General features: G+C 45.7%; 1 protein-coding gene across 3 annotated transcripts in view; it reads right to left on the minus strand.

The window, feature by feature from the left end:
• Positions 1-336: 336 nt before the first annotated feature.
• Plekhs1 (pleckstrin homology domain containing S1) overlaps positions 337-27,330 on the minus strand; it is a 33,885-nt gene continuing 6,891 nt past the window's right edge. Inside the window, exons 3-13 of one of the 3 annotated variants that reach the window (XM_028875141.2) lie at positions 19,287-19,375; positions 18,982-19,088; positions 18,210-18,344; positions 16,011-16,086; positions 15,033-15,149; positions 11,728-11,859; positions 9,773-9,879; positions 7,897-8,103; positions 7,090-7,191; positions 5,699-5,834; positions 337-2,346 (exon numbers count right to left, since the gene is read on the minus strand). In XM_028875141.2, coding sequence (XP_028730974.1) covers positions 2,149-2,346; positions 5,699-5,834; positions 7,090-7,191; positions 7,897-8,103; positions 9,773-9,879; positions 11,728-11,859; positions 15,033-15,149; positions 16,011-16,086; positions 18,210-18,344; positions 18,982-19,088; positions 19,287-19,375 — 1,406 coding nt within the window. In that variant the 3' untranslated portion in view covers positions 337-2,148. Of the gene's footprint in view, positions 2,347-5,698; positions 5,835-7,089; positions 7,192-7,896; positions 8,104-9,772; positions 9,880-11,727; positions 11,860-15,032; positions 15,153-16,010; positions 16,087-18,209; positions 18,345-18,981; positions 19,089-19,286; positions 19,376-27,330 lie in introns of all 3 variants that reach the window. The other 2 variants (XM_037205929.1, XM_037205921.1) reach the window with 2 other exon arrangements.

Consider the following 27,330-nt stretch of genomic DNA (forward strand, 5'->3'; position numbering starts at 1 on the left):
ACATTAGACCAACTTATCCCTTCAATGGGACTCACTTCTCAGGTGACGCCAAGCTATGCCACACTGACAGGACAAGACCAGGCTTGAGAGGGCCAAGAGTGGCTCCAAGCCGTTTCTGTTTTCTCCTCTCTTGTCTAAATTAATCCAGGGAGGGCTGTCTTTCCCAGGGACAGCTGGACCAGGCTCTTTGCAGCATCAGTCATTGTCATCTGCTTGAAATGGGGTCAGAATGGAGATCAATGAAAAAGATCACAGGTGAGTTTTCCACTGAGACTATCTGTGCATGTGTCCGTGGGTAGCAGGGAGTGTGAGAAAGGTACAATTCCCTTGGGTACAGCCCTTGTCAGGCCTGGCCTGGTGGCTTTTCCAGCCACCTCTCCACAATTCTTGGCTGTGTTCTCACCTGGATGACAGAAAGGACAAATATCTCCATTCCCAGGTCTGGAGTTTTCCTTGGGGTCACTGCTGTTCTGTGACTGTGGCTGCCTCCAGCTCTGGGGAAGGGGGCACAGAGGACCTGGCCTCTGAGGAACAGCACAGAGAGCGATGAAGGGTGGGTCCCACTGTCTGCCCCAGCCACCAGCAGTGCATACCTCAGCCCAGCCAGGAAGGTTGCTTCCTCCAGGCCCTGGTTCCACTGCTCTCCACAGAGCAGGAAGCATGGGGAGGAGCTGCCTTCTTCAGGCTCCTGTTGGAGGTGGGTGGGGTGACCACAGTTTGTCACTCTCCACACCGCCAAAAGCGAGGTCCTTTCCTCAGAGAGTTCACGTTCTGCACTCTCCCGCAGACTCACGAGCCTCTCCACGGACTTTCCAGGATGATACAACATGGAACCGTGTTCCTCAGTCAAATAATCCCCGGGAGCGCCGTCAGGGTGCGGAGAAGCTCCCAGAGTGTGGTCCTCACAGCAAGTCTCCCCCATCCTGTGTCAGGTGGCAAGTTCTGGGGTTGGGGGAGGCTGGCAGGCTGACAGTGTGTGGGGGACCAGTAGTCCTGTATGCTTGTCCCAGCACTGCTGTGAGCTGAATGGATGATGGACTCCAGGGTCCTCAGACTTCTCTTTGCCTCCCTGAGAGCACATAGGGATGGGAGGATACCTGGATTTCAGAGCCCAGGGATCCATCCTGAAGGTGGTTTCAGGCAGTTTTACCTTCATGGGTATTTATTTCCTCACTGAAGTGGCTTCGTTTCTTATTTATGAGATTTGAAATATTCATGCATATACATTTAATTATTTTCCATGTTTCATACACATATATACATTTTATACAGGCAACAATCTAGATGACAGAAAATGAAATGTACTGAATGTCTCCACATGCCAAAGGTCTTTCCTAATCTAAACCCACACACAAGGCAGAGGTCAGGGAATTTTCTTCCTAAAGCTGGTCTAGATTCTTGGTCCTGCCCCCAACAGCTACAGAGTAGCTGAGTATCACTGAACTTTCAAAGCCTTCATTTTTTTTTTCCCTGTGAAAGGACAGCCTGCTGAGATGGATTTTCTAACACCCCCACCCCACTTTGCACCAACACCCCGAGTTGATTAGTCTTCGGCTGACTGCTCCTGCTTTCCTGATTATTAAAAGGCCTTTGATCCTTTTGACATCACAGAACTAATTCGGTAATAAGCCAACCAATTAAGAACATATACACATAGTTTCCTGATTATTTTTGAAGTGAGCAGCACCAAACTCCCTCAGCTTCCAAAATAGTTACTGTATCTTTAAGAAAGCAGGTATCCTGAGACAGAGGTCACTCTGCCTGGTCTGATGGCCCTGGGCTGCTGAGTCACAGGAAGTGTCTGGAGGATAACCACAGACTTTCATCTCTCTTGCCTCCCTGGAATGAGTAATTCTGACTGGATATTCCTAACAAAGATGCAATTGTGACCTCAGAAAGCACACAGTGCTATTAATTAGACCAGAGATTTACTCAATCGATGTCTGCCGTGTCTGAGGCAAAGTCTCAGATAATAAGGCCTTCCATTTTATCTCTGTTCCTTAGTCATTATCCCATGTGACCTCAATGCAACAGTCAAAGAGGGGCCAGTGACCCCCATTGTTAAGGCAGTACAGTGACTCAAAGTAGGATGCAGCCTTGTCTCCAACCACAGGACCACGCGTGATCCAGGGTTCCATCCTTCTGCTGTCATGGGCCTGAGGCAGCCGACTCTCCAGTTACTTCCTTCTGGCTCTTTTTGATGGCCGGACTCCTCTTTGGTATCCTCTCCAGTCCTGGCAAATCCTCCTGGACAGGCTCCACCAAGTGGTATTTTAGGGGGCACGTGCAGGCAGAAGCATGGAACTTCTCTGAATTGGGGATCCGGCCAATGGAGAGTTTCACTTTCTAAGACATAAGACAGGATAGTTAAATGACTGGAGATTATCCTTAGGAGCCCACCCTTCATATCCCTTGAATCTGTTCTTGAAGGAAATCCCGTGATGAGCTATGATGAGGCAAAGGCAGCCGCAGATGATCTGCATGTTCCGGTGGAACATGGACTTTCATTTTCTGACGTCCATAGGCCCAAGCCTCTAGCAGGTTCCAAAAAGTGCTGATGACCCACTGTGCTGGCTAGTATTAGGTTAACTTACAAGCTAGAGTCATTTTGGAAGAGGGAACTTCAGTTAGGAAATGCCCCCACTAGATCGGCCTGTGGACAAGTCTGTGGTGCATTTTCTTGATTGATAATTGATGTGCAAGAGCCCAGCTCACTGGGCGGGGTGACATCCCAGGGCTAATGGTTCTGGGTGCTATGAGAAAGCAGGAGGCACAAGCCATGAGAAGAAACCCTGTAACAGCATTCTGCCATGGCCTCTGACTCAGTTCCTGCCCTCGCTTTCTTTGGTATGGAAGTATCAGAGAAATAAACTCTTTCCTCCCCAAGTTGTTTGGTCATGGTGTTTTATCGCAGCAACAGACATCTAAGACAGCCACAGGGATGCAGCTGCTGCAAGAGCTCCAGCTGCACAACAGTGTGCATCCAGAAGAGACCGTCATCCAGGAAAGCCCCAGAAGAAAGCCAAGGGAAACGGAAACTTGACGTTTCTCTTGCAGCTCATCGTTTCTTATCCCTCTAAACACACACACACACACACACACACACACACACACACACACACACACACACACATACACACACACATACACACACACATACACCACACACACACACACACACACACACACACACACACACACCACACACACACACACACACACACACACACAAAAAAAAAAAAAAAAAAAAAAAAAAAAAAAAAAAAAAAAAAAAAAAAAAAAAAAAAAAAAAAACACACACACACACACACACACACACACACACACAGAGACACTCACCACCTCCTCAGCCTCTAAAAAGGTGTCACACTGCTCTCACTGTCTCTAGCCCGGCTGTCTGCCAGCCCCCCACTTCTCTCCACTGTGGCTAAAGTAGATGTGATCGGCTCAGACATGTCAGAGGAGATGCTGTTGCTCCCACATGGCCTCTTCCAACTTACGTTTCCTTTCAAGAACCAGGTGCTCGAGTCTTAAAAGAGCATTGGCTGTCTGTTTTCACATAAAAGAAGTCAGGAGTGTCGGGGAGGGAGGACAGTTTTCTGTTCCTCCAGATGGGTGGTTCTCCACTTTCATGATGCTGGGACCCTTTAATACAGTTACTTCCTCATGTTGTGGTGACCCCAACCATAAAGTTATTTTCATAACTGTAATTTTGCTACTGTTATGAATGGTAATGTAAATATCTAATATGTGGGTTATCTGATACACGACCCCTGTGAAAAGGTTACTCCACCCACAGTGGGGTCGAGACCTACAGGCTGCAAAGCACTGCTCTAAATCACCGGGTTGGTGGGTGTTGCTGTGGTCAGTACTGTGTAGTTGTAGTGGTCAGTACTATGTAGTTGCTGTGGTCAGTACTATGTACTTGTAGTGGTCAGTACTATGTAGTCGCTGTGGTCAGTACTATGTAGTTGTGGTCAGTACTATGTAGTTGTAGTGGTCAGTACTATGTAGTTGTAGTGGTCAGTACTATGTAGTTGCTGTGGTCAGTCTATGCAGGAGTTGTTCTCAGGCGAGTGGGGAAGAGAGCAGGAGAGGCGCCGTCTAGAACGGCGGTCATGACGAAGCCTAGGCAGCCCACCAGGTGGAGTTTAGATGTGCGTCCAGTCAAAACTCTTTTCTTGGTTGCTGAGCACATGTGTGGATTTTGAGTCAAAATAATAGTAACTTCTGGAAGGTGCACATGGGGCCATAGGGTGGACCTCTGGCCAATGCCATGAATTATAAGTTACCAGATTACTGGACTAGGTCCCTCAACCAACATCTTCTCTACCACACAAATCATATCAAGGACTGCATTCCTGAGCCAAACCCCATCTCCTCTGAGAAACCCTTCTGGCTTTCCTCAGAAGACTGATCTATTCTCCCTCTACACTTCTGTTCACACCTCGAAGCACACACTCTATTCTAAGAAGTGCCTATAATACTTGTTTTACCCACTACTCGGTGAGCTACTTAAGTGCAAGCTGAGGCCACTTTGTCGTCTTAGAACGTTACACAGTGTCCAGGGTAGAGCAGAGGGATGTTCACTAACAGTGAGGGAGCAAGTGAATGGATGAACCCTGGCCGGGCCACTAACTAGCTTTCTGTCTGCTTTAGTCACATGCCTGATTGGTCTTACCCTTTCAGATAATAGCAACAATAACAGTTTATCCCACTGGCAGGCTTATTGAGTGATAAAGAACAGACAAATTGAATCCTTAATATGCATTATAGATAACCACAGATTCCCAGGGCCCGAAGAGGGGTCTTTAGTATTGTGGTTGCAGAAATTTCAAGTCAAGGCTCTGTGTTTTCTGAGAATGTTAACTGGGTGGTCCTGTCTGTAGAGGCATCCATTTTATAGAAGATGAACATGAATGTCCCTAATGAAGTGAACATGGTGAGCCCTTCCATTCCTTTCTCCCTAGTCACAGCCCAGAAATCCAAGAAGTACAGTTTGAAAGCTGTAGGAAAGAACAAGTCCTTCTTCTGCTCCTCACTCCAGAGAGAAGCTAAACACAGAGAAGGCAGTGACTTTCCCAAGGTCATCGGGCTAGATATCAAATTGGGCTTAGAAGGGATGAACAGCATGAAAACTGGACTAGCCAGGGAGGGCATTTAAATGCAGGCAGCCCTTTAAAATCAGATGCTCAGTGTTGAACCACATATGACGCTGGTTTTTAATAATAACTCCATGCAGAAGGCATAGCATGTCAGGTTTTAGATGAGAAAACTGACATTCAGAAAAGTGAGCCTCTCAAAGTCACATGGCCCATGCAGGTAGAAGTAAACGCAGAGTAACTGTGTCCAGCACATAATCTGTGCCAGGGACGTTGCAAGCATATTACAGCACATTATATCATTTGATTCTTCAACAACTGGTGCAATCAGTGTCCCTAATTTTACAGAAAAGCAAGACACAGGTGGCTTAAGGGGCTACCTAGAGTCCACAAGCCAGTCTGAGTCATGGGAGCTCTTTCTGCACCTCACAGCACCTGAGTCAGAGGCCAGAGCACTCTCTTCTGGCCTAGTGATTTCTCCAAAGCCCTTGAAACAGAAGACAGAATTTCACTCATGTTCTGAGGAGTTCCCAGACCCTGATGCTGTTCCCTCCCTCACCGACTTGGTCTGGCCAGGGCTGGTCCACAGGACTCACCTCCTTCTGGATACACCGGGTAAGAAACAAGGACACCTCCTCCAGGCTTTGGGGCTTCAGGTCATTCACGGCCAAGATATGATCTCCATGGCAGAATAAGCACCCTAGTCGGGGAGGACCTTCCCACCGAGCCACACTGCAGTGGGGTACAGCATCCGAGAGGAGAATGAGATGGAGCTCATTGGTCCATTGTGGGGGCAGGAACGGGGTCTGTGGGACCATCTTACTCTGTGCCCCACACTGGGAGTCAGTCATCTCCTTCTGTTTGGACTAACTCCTCCCAGCCTACCCTCCCTCCCAAACTCTGCTCCATGCAAACCACCCTCGCAAGGCCCCGCCAAGTCCAATCCCTTGGCTGGCTTGTCGTTAATCTCTCCTGTCCCAGGACTTATAATTATGCATGGTGGGAATACTTTCATTGTAGTTCTGAGTAAGATGTACTTTTTTATATTTACTTATTCATGTGGCTACCTTTTTATCTGGCTTTGTGACCCTGGGAGTACAGAACTTCCCTTTTGTCTCCTTAGTTTGTGTTTAAAAATTTATAACTCCACAGTTATAAGAAAACAGGATGTTCAATAAATGTCTGCCAGAGTGGGTACACAGCACTGCGTAGTGAATATCTAGTGAGTGAATAAGCAAATGGACACATGTATAAGCTTGGTCACAAACAAGCCCACAGGCTGAGCAGGTGTTTATAAGTCTTAGGATGCAAAAATTTAGAGAAAATGCAAAGTTATGGCATTATGGCATTTTCTTTATATTAAAGAATTATCTTATAAAAATTCAATCTTCCACCAAAATGAATTAAACAGGCTTATTTATTTTGAGATGGGAGGAGAGAGGGTCTCCTTATGTAGCCAAAGCTGGCCTTAAACCTGCTATGAAGCTCAGGCTGGCCTAGAACTCTATTCTAGGGAACTAGGAGTACTGGCCTGTGCCAACATTCCCAGTCACAGTTTAAGAGGATGTAGAATCAGATAAATAGTAATTATGTCAAAAAAAATCTGCCTCACAGACTTTTGTGTTAGTGTTTTGGAATAGCGGTTTTGACTGGGGTATGGGAATCTTAGGCCCTCATATACATCTTTTAGACCCTATCAACTGGCTCTGTTGCTTCATTCATTGAATATTCGCTCTGTGGTGCCTGGGAACAGCACCCCTGACATCTATTCCTCTTTGAAGAATCAGAAAGATCCTCACCCCAGCCCTTTTGGTCCCCCTGGAAAGCTGACCTCCCATTTGACAATAATCTTTTGGCCTCCAAGCCCTCTCTGTGGCAACACTGTAGTCATAGTTCTCCGTCAACTTTGTCAAATACAGCGTTTCAGAATACGGGTGTCCCTCCATCTTTGACCTGTTCACTTGGTATCATCCACGGCTCCACCTACCATATCCGTCCCGCTGCTTCTACCAGAGCAAGATAGTTGAAGGCATCCGGGGGAGAGAGGAACACGTTCAGAGTCTCCACGTGGCTCTCATCAGGGACGTTGCTGGGACAGAAAACATCTGTATAAGTCACATCCAACAGCCAACTGTCCCTGGCTCTGAACTATCCTTTCAGAGTGTATTTCTGGACTTCTGTTTCTGAGATGACATTTTCCAGCTAAAGCTTGTTCAAAACATATGAAGAAAGAAATATGGATTTAAGGTACTGAAAGCCATCCACTGCGTCCTTCCCTGCCCTCTTGTCTGTGGTTGACAGTGAGGAAAAAGGCCGAAGTGGACTCAGCAGGTTTATAACCATCTCCATCAGGTCAATTTGTCTTCTGGAAATCATTCCATGTAAGAGGACATGGAAAGCAGCTAAAATTCCAACTGTCTTGTCAAGTGCCTTGTCAGGTGACTTCACCCAAGGCCTACTTTCCTCTTCTCATCTGCTCAGTACCTCAGGAGGCTTGCCTGCCCACGTGATGCTGCGTCAGCGTGGTCCAGGTTTTATGGCCCGAAAGGCTGGCCAAGGAAAAAGTGTTAAAACAGTTGGAAAAGCCACCCCCACCCCTGGGGGACCACTCTTCTTCCTCCAACTCTGTCATTTACTGCCCAGGTCACAGCATCAGTGGCACAGAGAGAAGCCTGTCAGATCCGAGGCTGACTTGGAGATTTTGAAGAACTACTTTGAAATTTAAATATTAAGTGCATTCAAGGCATCTGTCTTGCTCTTGGGGCCCACAAAGTTTTAGGAATCAGAGCTTTACTTGAGTAATATAGACAATTTCACAACAGTTAGTGAGGCGGACCCCTGTTTGTCAGCTGTGGCTTGTGCTTCTGGATCAGCAGGTGAAAGGCACAGATCACTTCCTGTGCCATGTTCTTGCCGGGGAGGCCCCTGCTCTGGAGTCTCCAGAGAATTCTGGGGTTCAGCTTGGCAACCAGCAGATGCAGAGGATGATTCTTTGAAGAAACTGGAGTAGAAGACGTTAAACAAAGGTCTATTTAAGCACACATAGTAACAGCTTTCCACTCTGCCTGTCAAATATGAGCATCTAATAGCCATAAGAAGAGGAACAAAGTTCTGAAGTGTGGTTGATACATTGTTTACCCCAATAAACTTATCTGGGTGTCAGAGAACAGAACGGCCACTATATTAAACATAGAGGTTAGGCAGTGGTAGCACACACCTTTTAATCCTAGCATTCCAGAGGCAGAGATCCATCTGGATCTCTGTGAGTTCAAAGCCACACTGGAAACAGCCAGGCATGGTAACAAGAGCCTTTAATCTCATAAAGTGATGGCAGAAAGCAGAAAGGTATTTAAGGCATGAGGACCAGGAACTAGAGCCTGGTTAAGCTTTTAGGCTTTTGAGCAGCAGTTCAGCTGAGACCCATTCTGGATGAGGACTCAGAGGCTTCCAGTCTGAGGAAACAGGATCAGCTGAGGAACTGGCAAGGTGAGGTAGCTGTGGCTTGTTCTGTTTCTCTGATCTTCCGGCATTCACCCCAAAACCTGGCTCCAGGTTTGATTTTATTAATAAGACCTTTTAAGATCCCTGCTACACTGAAGTGTATCCAACCAGAACCCCGCCAGAGACAGAGCCAAACTGAACAAGTTTTCTTTCTAAAAATGGACTTGGAATCGAAATAACCCTTTACAGGGTTGAGAGGAAACAGGGTGAGAGTGTGAGACACATAGAAGCAAAAAACCAGAAGACTTCTGAAGACAGAAATGTCCCAAATGTCACATGTGGCTCTCTGTGGGTGAAGAAACCATCGCCACATTTCCTTCTCTTAAGTCACAGGCTGAGCCCCTTCACCTGAGCATCTGAAATCTAAATTCTGAGGGATAATATGATGCTGCAAGTGGACAGGTCCACATCAAGCTTTCTTTCATAAACAAAGTAAATTTCAAACATTTTTACATAAGATTATGATCAGGTTATGTATATAAGATATGTATGAAAATATGAATCATGCATGTATTTCATGTTTAGATGAGTTCTGTTCTCCATAAGCTCTCATTATGGATATGCAGATATTGCAAAAACTAAAAAAAAAAATTCTGAAACCAGAAACACTTATAATCCTAAGCATTTCAGATCAAAGGACATCCAGCCTGAATCAATCAATGTGTAGAATGGAGTTTTGGTGATGTTTTTGTAGCAATTTGGCAAAAATAAATTGGGGGCCAGAGAGACAGCTTGGTGGGCGAAGTGTTTGCCGGGTAAGCAGTGGGACCTCAGTTTGGATCTCCAGAGCCACATAAGGCCGGATGTGGTAGTACACCTCTGCAACCCAGTGCTTCTGTGGCAAGATGGGACGTGGGAAATCCTAGGAAGCTCACGGGCCAGCTTGCGTGGCATGTGCAGTGGTAAACACCAGGAAACTCTGATTCAAACAAAGTAGAAGACGAAGACCAACACCCAACGTTGTCCTCTGACCTCTACATGTGCTGTATGGCTCATGTCAACACCACACCCACATACACACACACACACACACACACACATATATATTATGTCATTCATATATGTATGTATGTATGCCCTCACACACAAGTTAACACAGTGAATTGGTGGTAATTTTTCCATTATAAATAGTTAGTGAAAAGAAGTATTTAGAGGGCAGTTGCACTCACCAGGATCTCATTGACATGTAATTGCTCTCAGATTTCTTGGAGCCTTGGTCTGGACTATTGGAGTCAATAGAGTCAACAGAATCGTCGGGATCAGCAATGCTCTTTAGCTAAAGGCAAGAAGCACAGACGTAAGGATACAGGTTTGCCGCTGGCCAGGCCCCTCCTCACCTGACACTGCTCTGTATCTGGAATAACACATCTTCCATTGAAAGGACAGCAGTTCTTCAGAGAATATCAAACAGCCTTAACCACGGGAGACTGAACCACCACAGTTTCTGGTAGATTTCAAAGCTCGTTTTCCCTTCCTGGGAAGCTCGTTTTCCCTTCCTGGGAGCCTTTGTGTCCCATTCCAGACACACGTATTCCTTTCTGCTTCATTCCTAGCTGTTGAATGCCATGAGCCTTCTCCCCAGGTGGTTGACTCTGAATCATGGAAGCTGATTGGGCCAAAGACTAGACACAGTGGTTGTAAGCAACCACTGACAGACACTTCCTTTCTAGTTGGCCATTGGCTTCTAATTGGAGCACTGCCTTCCAGCCAAGCCAGCTTTCTGCACAGCTGTCTCCTCACCAAAGGCTCTCTTCCAGACCTCACGTTCATGCGGTCTTCTTTGCCTGTGATGTCCTTCTCTTGCCCAGTGAAGTCCTGTTGTTACCCCACATTCCTGAATCACCTCAGCCCTCCTGACAACTTTTGTACAGTTTCATCTCCTTCCCCAGACGCCATATTCTACAGAGTGTCTACAGCCCATCCTTTCTATACACCTGATTGATTGGTTGTCCCCAGATGCCATATTCCACAGAGCGTCTACAGCCTATCCTTTCTGCATTGGTTGGTTGTCTCAGAGAACACTAGTGTGTAATTATTCTTGGTGAAAGAAAATGTTCTATGCTTAAGAAACCATGGGCAATGCCTTGTGTTATCTACTTGGTTACGTACAGTGCAGAACTACATACCAAGGGCTCTGAGAACTTTGCTGAGAGGTACAGCTTGTTTCAACCACTTGTAATTTAGTACTTCCATAACCAACTTGACCGCAGCCTGCGTCTTTAAGTTATATTGTCACCATCTAGTAGAAACCCCCAATTTTGGGGGTGATGATACCATGCTCCCATCGTTCTCTCCTCCTGTCACCCCAGTCCACACTCTATGTCCATGTCTACCACAGAGATAACGTCTTGGTCAACGTGCCTAACAGTCAAGTCATGTTTCGCCTCTTCCTGACTTAGAAGCCTATGCTGCTCACAGAATGAACTCAACTTGGAATTCAGTGCCCGTCATGGGTTGGCTCTTTTTTTTTCTGTTAAATTTCTACTCTACCATTCACACACTCTGCACTGTGGCCTACCTGAGCGATTCCCCAGACCTGAAGCCTGCTTTGACTCAAGTGGAAAGAGAAAAATCTGCCCTGTATCTGGTGATCCTGGACCACTCTGTGCCTCTTTGTGTAGCATTATCTCTGGTAATTGAGACTGTGGGCTCTGAAATATGGAGGACTACGAAGCTCTTCATTGTAGCCAGCATGCTGAGCATAGTGCAGTGTCTAGCACTCAGAAAGGCTTCCAGTTATCAATAGGCTGCTCCATATACACCCACAGCTGATTACCCAATGACTTTCACTCTTTTTCTTTCGGTCCAGAAAAGAGAAAGACTACTAAAATCTAAATGTTATTCACCAAGTGCTCAAATGTCTTCTCCTCTGTAGAACTTTCTCTGGTCTTCGGTCTGAAAACCAGTTCCTTCCTCCCACCACTGGTACAACCCAGGCATCGTATAATCTTATGTCTTGTGCTATGGTTGGCTCCTATTCAAGTGCCAGAGCATGAGCAAGCCCCATGTCTCTGCCAGTCTTACCTTTGTGCCCTCCTGATCTCAGCCAATTGTCCCAGCAGCAGTGTGTGGCCGAGGCTCGGCAGACATGTAGAAGGAATGACTGGGGGGGGGGACGACTTACTTCTGAAAGGATGTTTCGAGGAGTAAGATAGTAATTCTCTTCTTCCATATCTTGAGTGGGTTCTGAGTAGAAATTGTGTTCATGATGAGGATGAGCTTGCCTGAATCCTTGAAGGTTTTTTTGTATTAAATGCTGAAAAAGGAAGACACAGAAGGAATTAATGAGTTCCTTCCTTCCTTCCAATAGAATTAAACTAATATTTCCTAGAAAAACTACAACACGTTAGTTGGGTTGACAAGATCGGAGGCTGTTTCAGTATGACATGCAGAAGCCCACACAAACTGAACTTGCCTCCTCTGTTTGGGTCACCTCTAAATGTGTGAATGCATAAGCATAGTTAATATTTGAAATTTTTCTCCTCTGTGGAGAGTTACAACTCAGAACAAGAAGTTTTCTACTGTGGGTGGTGTGGTTAGGCACGGAGCTTTGTCATGATGTCCCCACCCCATCTCTTCCCAGTCATGTCTCAGCAGCTTCTGGGGAGGTAATTAGTCTGGAGTCACTGAACCTCCTCCTTCTGGCTCAGGATTCCTCTTTTGTGTTTTGCCTCGTCTGTTTCCACAGCAGTGCAATTAGGTAGTGTTGGCTACACGACAGTATGAATTATAGGCTTCAAGGTGATGTAGATGCAAGCAATTAATTATTGCCTTCCCTCCCCAGCTGACACCAGATACTAATGTAGCTGCTCTGCATAGCGTAAGAACTGCTATGAGTGCAATTTAATCACTCCAAGAACAGTGCTGGATGGCAGGGGCGTCCATAAGACCCTGAATGTTTGCTAGGAATTCCATGAAGGTAGCGCTCTCTCTCTCTCTCTCTCTCTCTCTCTCTCTCTCTCTCTCTCTCTCTCTCTCTCTCTCTCTCTCTCGGGGGAGGGAGGGAGAAAGAGAGAGCACACCATGACTAGTGATGGTTCAACTTCCAGGTTTTTTTTTTTCTCTCTTGGGGGTGTGCAAAAGCAAGACATAGTCAATGGAAACTGCATTGCAGATTTTGAACTTTAGCCTTTGTGTGGGCGACCAATAAGGGTATGCTAACTTTCTTTTAAGTCTGGTGGCAGCAGTGAGCCAGAGCTCCGGGACAGCCCTGCAATCATGGGGGAGACAGCAGGCCCTACACATGTGCTGTGCTGCTAAGCTGTGATGTTCAGAAAGTGGGTGAATTACATGCACTTTCAACTCATGCTGCTTTCCATTTATACTGAGGCTGTCAGGATATGACCTCACTGAGAAGCCCACAAGCATCTATATATACTTAAGTCATGTCCATTTTTCTAGCTCAAAGCTCACTGCCATGGTTTGACTGTCCCTCTCCAAAACACGTATTGAAATTTGAATGCCATTTTTACAGCAGTGGGCAGAACTTCCTGTGTCCCCGAATGTCGCGTCTGAGAGGAAGGCTGAGTTCACCCCATTGCCCTCTGCCTTGCCTGCCTCCCTGCCTGTCACTTGATGAGCAGCAAGAGGCCCCCACCAGATGAGAATCCTCGACACTGAGCTTCACAACTTTCAGAGCTGTGGAAACCAATCGTTGTCGTTTAGAAACTCACAGTGTACTATGGGATTCTGTTGTAGTTGCTGAGGATGGAGGATGGAGCCCAAGTATGCGGAGTCGGGAGTGACGGGTTCCCCATGTACCAGCAACATCAAAACAAAACCAGCAAGACACATGTTGTCTTTAACTTGAGAGGGTTGAAAAAAATATTACTTGATCTCAATAAATAATGGGAAAAGGCAAAAGCAGCCAGTAAGGCTCCTCTTGGGGAAAGGGATTCATCATGGATGGAAGCTTTGTTCAAGGTCAGCCTGCCCTTGTCTCAGACCACTGGTTTTGCTCACTGAATGGCTGAGACGAGGTGTTGGTCCTGGTGGTGTTGATATGCTGAAAAGGCTTTTACAATGTTGGAGAGCTACCAGCTAGATAAAGTGGGAAGCCCCGCCTCATTGCGTGTGCGTGGTACCCACAGAGGGAAGGATGCCAGTGGTGGTGTCTCTAAGGGATGAAGTAATAGATGTGCAGGAACAAACGACCCAGCTCGTTTGTTGATAAAAGTCGAATCTAAAAACAGCGAGTCCAGGAAGCGGGGTGTGTGTGTGTGTGTGTGTGTGTGTGTGTGTGTGTGTGTGTTCTGTGGCCTTCCAGGGGCAGGCATGCTGTTTTCCTTCCTCAGACAGACTGCATGAGGAGTGAAGAGGACAGACACACAGACTGAGAAGCCAGACTGACGGGATGAGTGAAGGGAAGCAGGAAGAACCCCACCTTGCCTGAGGGCACGGACAGCACAACAGGAAATCACGGGGTCCCTGGGGACCTTTGTGCCCATGTGAGGAAGGAGGGGAGGTTGCTGACTAAGTTTAGGGAAGGAATCCGAGTCTGTCAAGAGCAACCAGACTGAATGAAAATCTTGGTCAGCTAGGCAAGTGGTAGAGCCTACCTGTAGAATAAACAGGAAATGAGTAAATATGCATAAATATTAAGACGAGGAATCATTCTGCGAGTGAGTGAGTGTGTGTGTGTGTGTGTGAGTGGTGTGTGAGAGAGAGAGAGAGAGAGAGGTGTGAGAGAGAGAGGACAACCTCAGGTGTGAACTGCTGTGGATATCACTCTGTATAAATAAAACACTGATTGGCCAGTAGCAAGGCAGGAAGTATAGGTGGGACAAGCAGAGAAGAGAATTCTGGGAAGTGGAAGGCTGAGTCAGTAGATGCCTGCCTGCCCTCCAGGGAGCAGCATATAACAGGCACACAGGTAAAGCCATGGAACATGTGGCAACATATAGATTATTAGAAATGGGCTGAGTTTAAGTGTAGAGCTAGTCAGTGGTAGGCCTGAGCTAATGGCAGAGCAGTTTTAAATAATATTAGCCTGTGTGTGTTTATTTGGGTCTGAGTGGCTGCAGGACCGGCAGGTGAGAGAGATTTGTCTTGACCATGGGCCAGGCAGGGTTGGAGAAAACTCCAGCTACAGTGAACCTCAGCAGCATTCACCTTGTTTGTTTTTTTGCCCCACCAGACTGGAATTCACCAAGTAGGCGAGGCTGACGGGCCAGTGAAGCCCAAGGACACACCTGTCTCTGCCTCCTCAGCACTGGAGTTATAATGTGTACCACCACATGAGTCCCAGGATGTCAAAGCCGGCCTTGTGCCTACAGGGCAAACGCTGCTCTGACGGAGCTGCCTCCTCAGCCCCAGGAATGATGAGAAAGACGGGCAAGGTCAATGCCCACTGCTAGGCAGCGGCGCTATTCAGCAATGGCCGACTCCCTGCTGCAGTGCCCTGATGTAGTAGCAGGAGGTTTTGATTACCACATCTGGAAGACTGGCCCTTGGTAATGGTAGGCTGATAATCTCCGGTGCACTGCAGAGGCCCAAGAAAGGGCTGGGGTCGGAAACTGGCCTTCTGTTGCCCAGGGAAGGCGGCTCCTGCTTGGAAAAAAGCCATTTTGTAGTTAGAGAGCGATTGCTCCCCTGTTGCTGTCAGCCCCGCCCCCCCCAATGCCACCTGGGCTCCCTGGTCTCCAGGGCTCCCCAAGGCTTTGACTGGGCTGCTCATTGGCCAGTGTCACATCTCTAAGACGAGGGCTGATCTTGCCAGTGCAGCTTTCTCCAGCTCCAAGTCCCCAAAGACACCCAGCCTGGCCTTAACAGGCACCCTGAGCGCTCCCCAGGGTCTTCTCCACCGCGCCTCTCCTCACACCCTGCTGCTTCTGCTCTCATCACTGAATCTGCAGGAGACACGGCTTGATCTCTCCTTCTCTTTGGCATTTGCTACAAGCATGGGACAACCTGGAAAATACATCCATAAATGTGCCTACACCCCAGTTCCCTCTGTGACAGTCCTGAGAAAGGACGGGGGAAATTCACAAAGCCCCTTCTGAAGTCAATGAAAAGCCTTCAGCTGCTTACCTGACACAAGAGACATTACATTAAAATGCAAGGCAGGTGAAAACAATGTTTGATAGACGCCTCCCTAGACTTAGTCATTCAAAGGGGAGCTGGTATGTACCTAGAATCACAATGGTGGAAAAATAGTATACTTCAAGCTACTAGGAAAAATTGCCACCATTAACATTCACTCCCCCTACTGCAACAATGACAATATAATTACAAAACACAAAAGTATTTTTCCTTTTGTTAATTGTGAAAATAACAAGGGCATATTTTCTTCACTTATTTATTCCTTGTATTGACACCAGTTGCTAAGGAGAAGAAAGGGCCACTACTGTTTCTAAGGAAAGAGGGCTGAGTTCAGGTGCCCTGGAGCGTCCTTAGCAGCATAGTTACCTGTGAGTTCTGATGAGCCCCTTCTGCACCCCGGCAATATGCTGATATGAAGGACGCCCACTCTCTGACCTTCTCCCTGGGGCAGGAAGAGAGTTTCAGCTGGCATTGGCACAATCTCGCGCGCCAACATTCATTCTGAACCCAGCGGATTCTCTGGTTACACTCGGAACAGCTTTGGGATTGGCTGCCCACAAACTAGAAGTCTTTCCCCAGTAGTTTGAATCGTTCCCTGTCCCTCCGCCATCCCGTCCCCCCCCCTCTGCATCTGCACCGCTGAAGGAACCCTCATGACATCTCCAGTATGGAAACTCAGAAATAATGTGGCAACATGGGGTACAGGGCCTGTCAGCACCTCGTCCGTACCCTTCAGTCTCCTCCGCCCCTCTCAGGAAATGCATCTTTAGAAAGAGTGCTGTATTGGTTATTATTATTATTTATTTATTTATTTTTGTCAACTTGATACAAGCTCAGGTCATCTAGGAAGAGGGAAACTCAACAGGAAATTCCACCATCAGATGGACCTGTAGGCAAGTCTGTGTGGGTATTTTCTTGATTAAATATCAATGTATTGGGCCCAGTCTACTGTGGGCTGAGCTGCCCCTGGGCAGATGGGCCAGGGTGCTGTAAGAAAGCAGGCTGAGCAAGCCAGGGAGTAGCTCTCCAAGTTCATGACCTCTGCATCAGTTCCTCCTCCGGTTCCTGCCTCAGGCTCCTACTCGACTTCCCCTAATGAGGGACTGTAGTCAGGACTTGTAGCTAAATAAACCCTTCCCTCGGGAGTCACTTTTTGTCAGTGTTTTCTCACGGCAGATGGAGAAGTGAACAAAGGCATGTGTGCCAGTCTCTACTGTCCTTTTCTGTGACAATTTAAAAGAAAACTTTGCAACTTTGGGTCAACCTGAGATAGAGTAAGGCTCCAGCTTGGCTCCAGCCTCAGGCACCTTCTCCCACACCATACGGTCTCTCTGGTAGATAAGCGGGTGTGAGAACCCTTGGGCGCTCCTGCTGGCAACAGGAGCCTCTGAAAAGCCGCAGAAGCCTTAAGGGTGAGCACATCTCCTCCCTGCAGCTCCTACAGGTATTTCCGTCCATGCTGTGTTTCACAGAAGGCATCTGGGCCATAGCTTGCCTTGTGACCCTCTCCTCATCTACCATGTCCTAGTTCTGGCTCCTGGTCCTCAGGTGTCACCTATGTTTCTAGAAAGGGACTGTTTGCAGAGATCACTGGTTAAGCTGAGATCACAATGGGCTAGCAGTACCTCCTAAACGAGTAAGACTGGTATCTGTGAAAAGGGAGAGAAATTTGACCCAGAGGTACATGCATATGGGAAACGCCATGTGGAAGCTGGGGTTGGCTGTTGCAGCCAAGGGCCCTCCAGCAGTTCTAGAGAGAGGGTTGAGAAGAGCCTTCCTTCCACAGTGCTTCCCGGGAGTGGCCATGTCTGCACCCCATTGCTGAGGCCCAGCCTTAGAACAGTGAGGTTATCAACCTCTGTTGTTTTAAACACCGTTGTAACACTCGTAGGCAGCTAGCATAATGATTCTTAAAACTATTTGAAAAGCCAGGGAGGAAGCTTCGTTGGCACTTGACATGCGGCCGTGAGGATCTGAATTTAATCCCCACAGAAAAGCCAGGCATGGTGGAGTGTTTGCAACACCAGCTGGGAGGCAGAGGCAGGCAGATCCTGCAGCTTTCTGGCAAACCAGCCTAATTTAAGACCTGTGAGGGACCCTGTGTCAAAAAAACAAAGCAGACAGCTCCTGAGGAATGACAGTCCAAGGCTGTCCTCTGGCCTCCACATTCACACACACGTGTGCACACACTCAGATGTGCAACCACACACACATGCACACACTCACATATGCAACTACACACACATATGCACAAAGTGCACACACACTCACATGTGCACACATACACATATAGCCACACACATGCACACACACTCACATGTGCAACCACATACACTATGCACACACACACACTCAGATGTACAGCCACACACATATGCACACACACATGCACACACACACACGTGCAACCACACACATGCGCGCACACACAACCATTTTAGTACACAATGAAGACTGCTGCTTTGCGTGTGCAGTCTGGTCTCTATTTACCGCCTGTTTATTGTCTCAGGTTATAATGCTTTTCTCCACACACAGCACGCGACACACAGTCATCTCACTGCTCACCTGTCATGGCCAATGAGGAAGTAGTCCCTGTTGACGGTTCTGATGGACATCACCTCGTCAGGGTGGCATTTGAACATCCTCTGCACAGACTGCATCTTCTCCTGGCTGTTGATACCGACTTCTATGGTGGTGCTTCTGTGACAGACACAAAGCAATGGAACTGATATGGAGAGCAACTCAAGATAAAAACAGACTCCTGTTTTAAATCAGGAACGAAACTGAAGATTTCATTGACCCACATTTTAAAGACTGTCTAGTTCACGTCATGATCTCATTTGAATTCTTTCTGTTTTAGAAGATAACTCTGGATCTGGTTCATCAGTAATTGAAAATACTGTTCTGCTTGAAATTCAATTCAGAACTTTCTACTTGGGTTGGATCCCCTGAGTCCACAAATCACTGTATTTTCCAATATTTCTGGTACATGATTTCTTCAGAAAAGACAAAGAATGCTTTATTTAAATAGTTCTTAAACTCTGCTTTGGCTCTATGAAATTAGACTTCGGGAACTCTATCTCATCAAAAAACTAAGTAAGACAAACCCCTCAACCAAATGCTTAGGAATTAGAGATTCACCAGCTATAACAAACAATAGGAAGTAACTACTTCACTTTTAGCCATCCCACTCATTATTTCAGTTCTTTTAGAGACACAGTGCTCTGGCAGGTCTGAGGCTTTTGGTCAGACGCTCAGGGTTAAGTTTCTGTGGCTTGTTTAGCGTCTGACTTGGGCACATTTGCAGTTGTGCGGGTTTCCTGGTTTGCATACACACCGATCGAGTTCGATGGAGCCGCGATGTTGATGGTCTTTGTAATAGGAAAGACTCAGGCCCTTTCCCCCATTCTGGGACAGGATAAAAAGGCGCTTTTTCCAGGAGGTCTGAAAAATCAAAAGGGGATTGGGGATTTAGCTCAGTGGTAGAGCGTTTGCCTAGCAAGCGCAAGGCCCTGGGTTCGATCCTCAGCTCAAAAAAAAGAAAAGAAAAGGTTTTGCTGTTCCGTTAACTCAGAAGAGTAGGGACTTTTTCCACATGCTCCTGAGGCTGGTGGGAGGCTGGTTAAACCAGTGATCACTTACTGCAGAGAAGAAGAGCTGAGGAGGAGGAGACTTAATGAAGTAATCTTGTTTGTGGGCTTCATTTTCATAATCAAATGTAAATTGTTTGCCTAATAAAAGAAAGTGAAGAGGATTCAGTTTGTTCTCTCATAAATTTCAGAAAAGAACAGCTTCCTTTGGAAAACATTGTTTAACTTCAAATTATTCAGTTATTCAAAAGAACACACACAATAGCTGCTTCCCCGCCCCCACCCCCAAAAAGACCAAGTGAAGAAACATCATTTGGATGCGGTGAGAGGCAGCTTCCTTCACCCACACCTGCCTGACTCTGCTTCTGCAGTCTGGCCCTGGGTCCCTAGGTGTGAGCAAAGGGTTGTTTCCGTTCTCATTTCAACAGTGAGGTAAGTGTGAATCACCCTTTGACACAGCCAATCAAAGCAGAACCAGTCTGGTGAAAAAGAGGCAGGAGGCGCTTTTCTCTTTGTTGCGGGGAGAGGGGGCGTGGCCACAGAGAAGGAAGTTCAGTAGAGAGGTCTCATCAACATGACAGGTACCACTGGCTCAGCTCTCTGTTATACAACCCGGACTCCATTTTCCCCCAGCAGGCTTTGAGCCTTTGGTAAGGTCTGTCTTTTCTGAACCCAAAGGCAAACCAGACTTACAGCCTGTGATGTGAGAGTAAAATGTGCCATAAACCACAATTTTAACAGCACCATTTTCCTAACAGAGAGTAGCAGCATTTTGTTTAGACAGTTTAGAAACTACAAAATCATCATCATCACCTCTGACTTTAATTCCAGGAATTACAATGAAACAGTTAACATTTAGGAGCCTTTTTATGGCTTCTGCCACCCCAGTTTCCACATCAGGTATTTCTGTTTTTATTTGTTAAACTGTGTGTTACACACACACACACACCTCCTCCTCACATACCAGGACTATTGGTCTACACATGTGTGTACCACAGAAGGATCAGAAAGGATTAGAGCACCCACCTAGGACAAGAAAAATGCCTATTCCCTCCAGCTGTGCTGGAAAAGGTGGTAATTCATGGGGCATTGGATGGAGCACCGAGGACTATGCCAGACCCACCTAACAAATCATAAAGGCAAGTCCAGAAGATCAAGTTGTTCCCAAGAAACTTAAGATTTACAAGAATAAAAAAATATCCAGTCCCAATAAGGTAAAATTTGTAATGTCTGGCAAGCGGTCAAAGGCGCTAGGCATGCAGAGGAGGCAGACAAAAGTGACATGCAATAACTAATAACTAATCAATCAAGTCAGACCTTGAACTGGCACTGTCTTAGACATGCCAAAGATTTACCGAGACATCTACTGCTACTGTCAAATCCTGGGAGATACATGAGTTAGAAAGACCCAAAATGAACTCCGAGAGACGAAAACAATCTTGATAGGGGGGGGTTTACATCAGGGACTGTGAGAGAAAATGGAACACTACAGAAGTGTACCCAAACTCATAGCAATAGGGAGTATCAAAACAAGCAAAGTAAAGAGAAGCCCAAAGCATGAAAAGAGAGCCCATGTACCAGGGACAGTCTCAAGTGGTCCGATACGCAAGCAGCTGGAATCCCTTAAAAAAGAGGGGAGGGGGAAGCAAAAAAAAATTTTTTTTGAAGAAACAATTCTAAAAATTTTACAAACTTAAAACTATAAACCAAAACCCAATCAATTCAATGAACCTCATGAAACACAAGATACGGGAAAAGAAACATACCCCGAGTTCCTCAAAATCAAGATGCTCAAAACCACGTCACCAGAGAAACATCTCAAAAGCAGGCAGTGGAGAAAAGACAGTCCATATATAGCAAGGATAAGCAGCAAAGTGCTCTGTTTCTTTTTAATATTCACATGTATGTGTGGTTTGCCTGCAGACATGTCTGTGTACCACATGCATGCCTGGTGCCAGAGAGGGCCGGAAGGGGATGCTGTATGCTCTGAAAGTGTAATTACAGATGGTTGTGAGCCTCCATGTGGGTGCTGGCAACCAGACCCAGGTTCTCTGGAAGAACAGCCAATGCTCTTCACTGCTTGGCCATCTCTCCAGCCATAACTGCTTGATTTCTTATTACAAATATAAACAAGAAAATACAGACTGTAGCTAGAGTTTTCCTGCCTGGCCCACAGTCAGGATAAATCTCTGTCACCCACCAGTCCCACAGTCACTCAGACCCAACCAAGTAAACACAGAGACTTATATTGCTTAGAAACTGTATGGTCTTGGCAGGCTTCTTGCTAACTGTTCTTATAGCTTAAATTAATCCATTTCTACAAATCTATACCTTGCCATGTGGCTCGTGGCTTACTGGCATCTTCACATGCTGCTTATCATGGCGGCGGCTGGCAGTGTCTCCTCCCACCTTCCTGTTCTCTCCTTTCTCCTTTCTGTTAGTCCTGCCTATACTTCCTGCCTAGCCACTGGCCAATCAGTGTTTTACTTATTGACCAATCAGAGCAATTTGACATACAGACCATTCCACAGCAGCAGACCATTATACACACTGAAGAAATGCTGCCATTCAAAGTTCTATAAGCAGCAAATATATTTTTTAAATATGGAAGCAATTTGGAGATATTTTCAGATATGCAAATTTTGAAAGAGTTTCATCATCAGGAAGCTTCCACTATCACAAATGATGCTAATGAAAATCCCTTAGAATGCACCAGAGGCATGCAGAACACCAACGGAGACTACAGTCCTTCAGAATGCACCAGAGGCATGCAGAACTGGAAACTACAAGGCTAAATGTGTGAGGTGATTTTTCTTATTATTTAAAGCATTCAATAATTCAATGAGCTAAACAAAAATAGCAATGCATTGTGCAGATTATAATGGTGTGTGAATAATGTGAATTCCAATAGCAGGCTAGGGAAGAAAAATGAGATTACATCTCTGTAATGAGCCTGGATTATTTGTGAACCAATATACCATTACTTGGGGTTAGGCTGTTATATGTTTAAAAATATATAAACATGAAAGTAACATTAAATATAGTATTTAATATAGGCTAAAATAATATAGCACAGTTTAATAAGCTAATAAAATTGGTGCAGTAAAATTAAAAGTGCTCAATTAACTCAAAAGAAAGCAGAAAAGGTGGTGTGGTGGTGTGTGGTGTGTGTGTGTGTGTGTGTGTGTGTGTGTGTGTGTGTGTAGGGGGCGGGGACAGCAAATGAGAAAAATAGAAAACAGCAATATGGTACTGTCAAGCCTGAACACAACAGTCACATAAAATTTAAATAGTTCAGACATCTGAATTAAAAGGAAGTTGTCAAATTGGATAAAATAGTGAAATCCAACTCTGTGCTGCCTCTAAGAACCACATAAGTGTAAGAGGCACAAGTAAAAGAAAAAAAAAATGATGCACATCTTAGGGATTTCACCCTGGGGAGAGGAGAGTCTGTTCAGCTTCTCCTTCAGGTCACACTCCATCACTGAGGGAGGTCAGGGCAAGAGCTGCAGGCAGGAACCTGGAGGCAGGAACTGAAGCAGAAGCCATGGAGGATGCTGCTTACTGGCTTGCTCCTCATGGCTTGCTTAGACTCTTCTTACACAAGTCAAGACCATCTGCCCAGGGTTGGCACCACCCACAATGGGCTGGGCCCTCCCACATCAATCATTAGCAAGAAAATGCCCCCAGCAGGCCAATACAGTCGGGGCATTCTCTCAACTGAGTTTCCTCCTTTTTAGATGACTCTAGCTCAGTAAAGTAGAAAAACAAACAAACAATCAAACAAAATTCTAGGCAGCGCAATACACCGTGTTAGCCCAAGTCATTAGAAAGCAGAGTAGCTATGGTATATCATGCAGACTCCAATGCAAGGAATAGTACCAGAAATCAAAGAAGGTCATTTGATAATAATATAGGAGTCAATTAATCCCAAGAAGATATAATAACAGTAAACATATATGTACCCAGTAACAAAGCTTCAAATATGAAGCAAAACCTAACAAAATTACAAGGAAAAATAGATGTATTCAAAATGAAAGGCGCCCTCCCCCTTGTTCCTCACCACCTGAGGCAGGCAGGGGGAGCTGACCCAGCCCCCCACCTACCGCAACATTCCGGAGAGTGGGCCCTGGACCTCATTTGGGCAGCACAGTAGAGCTGACCCTGTTGACAGGGGTGTGGGTGAACCCACCCGGGGAACATGAGGGTGGAAGATCTGGTGTTGCCCCTCATCTGCCATACGGTGGCATGGGCAAGAGAGAGGCGCCCTCCTCACCCTACCTCTCACTGCCCATGGCAGATGGAAGAGCTGACCCTGAGGCCGTGAGAGTGAGAGAACTGGCCCTGCCTCTCACCAGCGGCAGCACTCAGGAGACTGGCCCCTGCACCTCGTCTGGGCAACACAGTAGAGCTGGCCCTGGTGGCACAGGGGTGGGTGAGCCAGCCCTAAGGGCATGAGAGCAGGAGAACTGGCCCCGCCCCTTGCTGCATATTGCATTGCGTGAGCTAGCCAGGGCAGCATTGGAGAGCTCCCCCTAGTGGTGAGGATGAGGGAGAGCTGGTGAGCTAACCAACCCAGCAACCACCCAAGCCCAGAACCAGGGCCATGAGTTGACCCATCCAACATCTACCCCATCTATGATCTGCTGGAGCACTCGAAGGGACTGGTCCTGCAGACCCAAAGCTGCAGGATCTCCATGACACAGGACAATAACAGGATATCCAAAAGGAGTCCCAGTGATGGTCCAATATTAATAGTGTAGCAGAAACTAGAGGCCTTGAACCAGACCAATGACTCATTGCAATGAACACTTGCTAGTAAAGATGAATGGACTAAAGGGCACACACTACAGCTTCCATGATGAGATTTTTCTTTTTCTTTTCTTTTAAATTTTATTTTATTTTTTATCTTGGGGATGGTTGGTTACAAGGGCAGAGGGCAGATGCAAAGGGATGGGGAGATGAATGGAATTGAGATGTATGATGTGAAATCTGCAAAGAAAAACTAGAAACAAAAACAAAATGGCAGTCACCGATTTAGAAAGCTTTCTCTCAATAACAGAGAGAACACATAAGGGAAAAATCAGCCAGGATACAGCAGCTCAAGCACCATCACCAATGGCTTAACCTGGTTGGCATTTATAGAGCACAGCGGCAGACTGGCTGGTCTTGTTCTCCTGTGCACAGCATAACTCTTTGTGACAGAAACTTCAGTCAACTAGAAAGAGAAGGAAGTTCCTTCAACCAAATCCAAGATATCTACTTCTGCTTTAGATCTGTAAATAACACTTAAGACTATGACCTTTTCTCTAAGCTTATGGGCAAGAGAAAAATGTTAGCATTTACCCAATGCAGAGCAGTTGAGCATGCATCTGAACTGGAAAGAAGTAAAACTATCTTTACAGGTGACATGATCCTGTGGTAGAATCTAAGAGCTAATGAACAAATTCAGTGGTAAGCAGAGTCACAATACAACATCTCTCATATTTCTATAAAGTGGCAACAGATAATCTGAAAGTGAAAATAAAGTATTTCCATTTATCATAGAACCTCCCCAAACAAAATGCATAAAGATAAATTTAACCAAAGTGGTGAAAGACTAATATATTGAAATTTACTAGAATTTAAGACAAGATAAATAAATGGAAATCATCCCATTCCCACATTCATGTGTTGAAATACAATATTTCTAATAATGACATATTAGAAATTACCCCAAAAGCAAAATCAACGGATTCAATGCAATTTTTATCTGAATTCTAATGCATTTTTCATAAATGGAAAAGCTCACTCATACTATCATGTAGTTTTCTGAATAGCCTTGACTAGCCAAAACACTGTTGAAAAGTAAAGAGTATTCAGATCTCCAAAACAAACAACCAACACCAAGCCTTACAGAGTTGGAGAGATGGACAGATGGCTCAGTAGTTAAGAGCACTTGCTGCTCTTGCAGAGGACCCAAGTTTAATTCACAGTGCCTACATGGCAGCTCACAACTGGCTGTAACTTCTGTTTCTGGGAATCCAATACTCATGTCTGGCCTCCCTGTGTACCAGGCATGCACAAGATGCACATACATGCACTGGGTATGCACATGGTGCATATACAGACATACTCATATGCATAAAAGAAATATGAATACATATATTTTTAAAAAGAATCTTTCTACAAACCTGTAAGAATCAAGAGCATGGTGTGAAGACAGACACACAAGACACACAGACCAAGCTAATAGAATGGAGAATCCAGAAGCAAACCCACACATCAGTGGCCAAGGCCATTCCATGGACAGAGTACAATGTCTGTCCTTCACAAAACCCTTCTAGAATCACTGTGCATTCACACACAAAACACTGATGTTGGGCTCTACAAACCATTAAGTTGATTCAGCGAATGAAAATGGGAGAAGACGCTTGTCTGTGTCCGTGGCAGACAGTTGGCTGACACGCACTTGGGCTGGGAGAGCAGAGGGGATCTGCTTCCTGGATAAGGACTGTTATTCTAGAGTGACGGGACGCGTTAGGATTAGGTAGATGCTGTGATGCATTGTGAATGTGCTACACCTCACTAAACCGTGCACTTTTCCTTAAATATGTTGCAAAGTTAAAGGAAGGTTAAGGCTGTAGGTCAGAGGTCGAGTGCCTACCTAGCATGTGAACAGTTCTGAGTTAATCCCTCGCATCACACACACACACACACAACACACACACACAACACACACACAATTAAATGCTCTAAAGTGAAGGTAAGTGTGATCACATACACGTTTTCCACAAATGTTCATGGCAGCTTTACTTATCATAAAGACTGGAAGCAAGCCAGTTCACTGTAGGTCAATGGACTAATGAATTGTGGTAGACCTATGCACAGGAATACTACTTAGGAATGAAAAAGAAACAAACTACTTATATATGCAACAACATAGGTGAATCTCAAAAGTTTACATTTAGTGTCAAACTAGTTGCTGGAAATATAGCTCAGTTGGCAAAGTGGTTGTATGTAAGACGAATTGCTAAACAGTCTTATTAATAAAAAGCTGGAGCCAGATATTTAGGGTGAAAGCCAAGAGATCAGGGAATAGGACAAGCCACAGCCACCCTCACCTCACCAACTCCTCAGCTTCCAGAGAGAGCTACTTCCTGTATACCCACCCCTATATGTCTTTCTGTCCCTGCCATCTCACTTCCTTTCTCCATCCAGCTACATCACTTCCTCTTTCTGCCCAGCTCTGTCACTTCCTGTCTGTCTGTACAGACCTCCAGACCTCTATGGTTAACTAGTGTTGGAATTTAAGGCGTGTGCCACCACGCCTGGCTCTGTTCCCAGGCCTTGAACTCAGAGATCCAGATGGATCTCTGACTCCCAAATGCTGGGATTAAAGGCATGTGCTACCACTGCCTGACTTCTGTGTTTAATACAGTGGCTGGCTTTTTCCTCTGATTCTCAAATAAGCTTTATTAGGCTGAATAATATATTTGGGGGACACAATCCATCACCACATGTTTGCCTAGGATGCATGAGGCCCTGAGTTCAATCCCCAGCGTCATATCAATGAAGCATGGTGGTACGTGTATGTGATGCTGGGGAGGTGGAGGCAGGAGGATCAGGAGGCTGTTTGAGGTCAGCCTGGACTACATGAGACCCTGTCTCCAAAGAAAAAGAAAAAAGGAAGAGCCCAAAGAGTATTCATAATTTATGATTTTATTTATGTAATATTCTAGAATAACAAATTAGCTTTATATATAGAGAAAGGAGATCTGTGGTTGCCTAGGAAACGCCACATGTATGGCAGAGAGGGAGGCAGGGTTGATGGTCATGCTCATTATCTGCATCGAGGTGATAGTTTGTGGTATTTATTTATTTATTTAAATTTGACAATATTTGGAATTTAGCCTAAGGCATCATGAATGCTAGGCAAGTGTTCAACTATGGTCAACAGTCCCACTTTATGGTATTTCTACAGGGCAAACCTTATCTAATTGTAGATTTAAACACAGGGATCTAAAGATTTCTAAAATATCAAAAGCATTTGAATAAAAGCTAAACATAGTTCTACAATATGACCCAGCTGCTCTACTCCTAAGTAAATTAAAAGA

Source organism: Peromyscus leucopus, chromosome 1 (genome assembly GCF_004664715.2).
Source record: "Peromyscus leucopus breed LL Stock chromosome 1, UCI_PerLeu_2.1, whole genome shotgun sequence".
Taxonomy (NCBI): Eukaryota; Metazoa; Chordata; class Mammalia; order Rodentia; family Cricetidae; genus Peromyscus; species Peromyscus leucopus.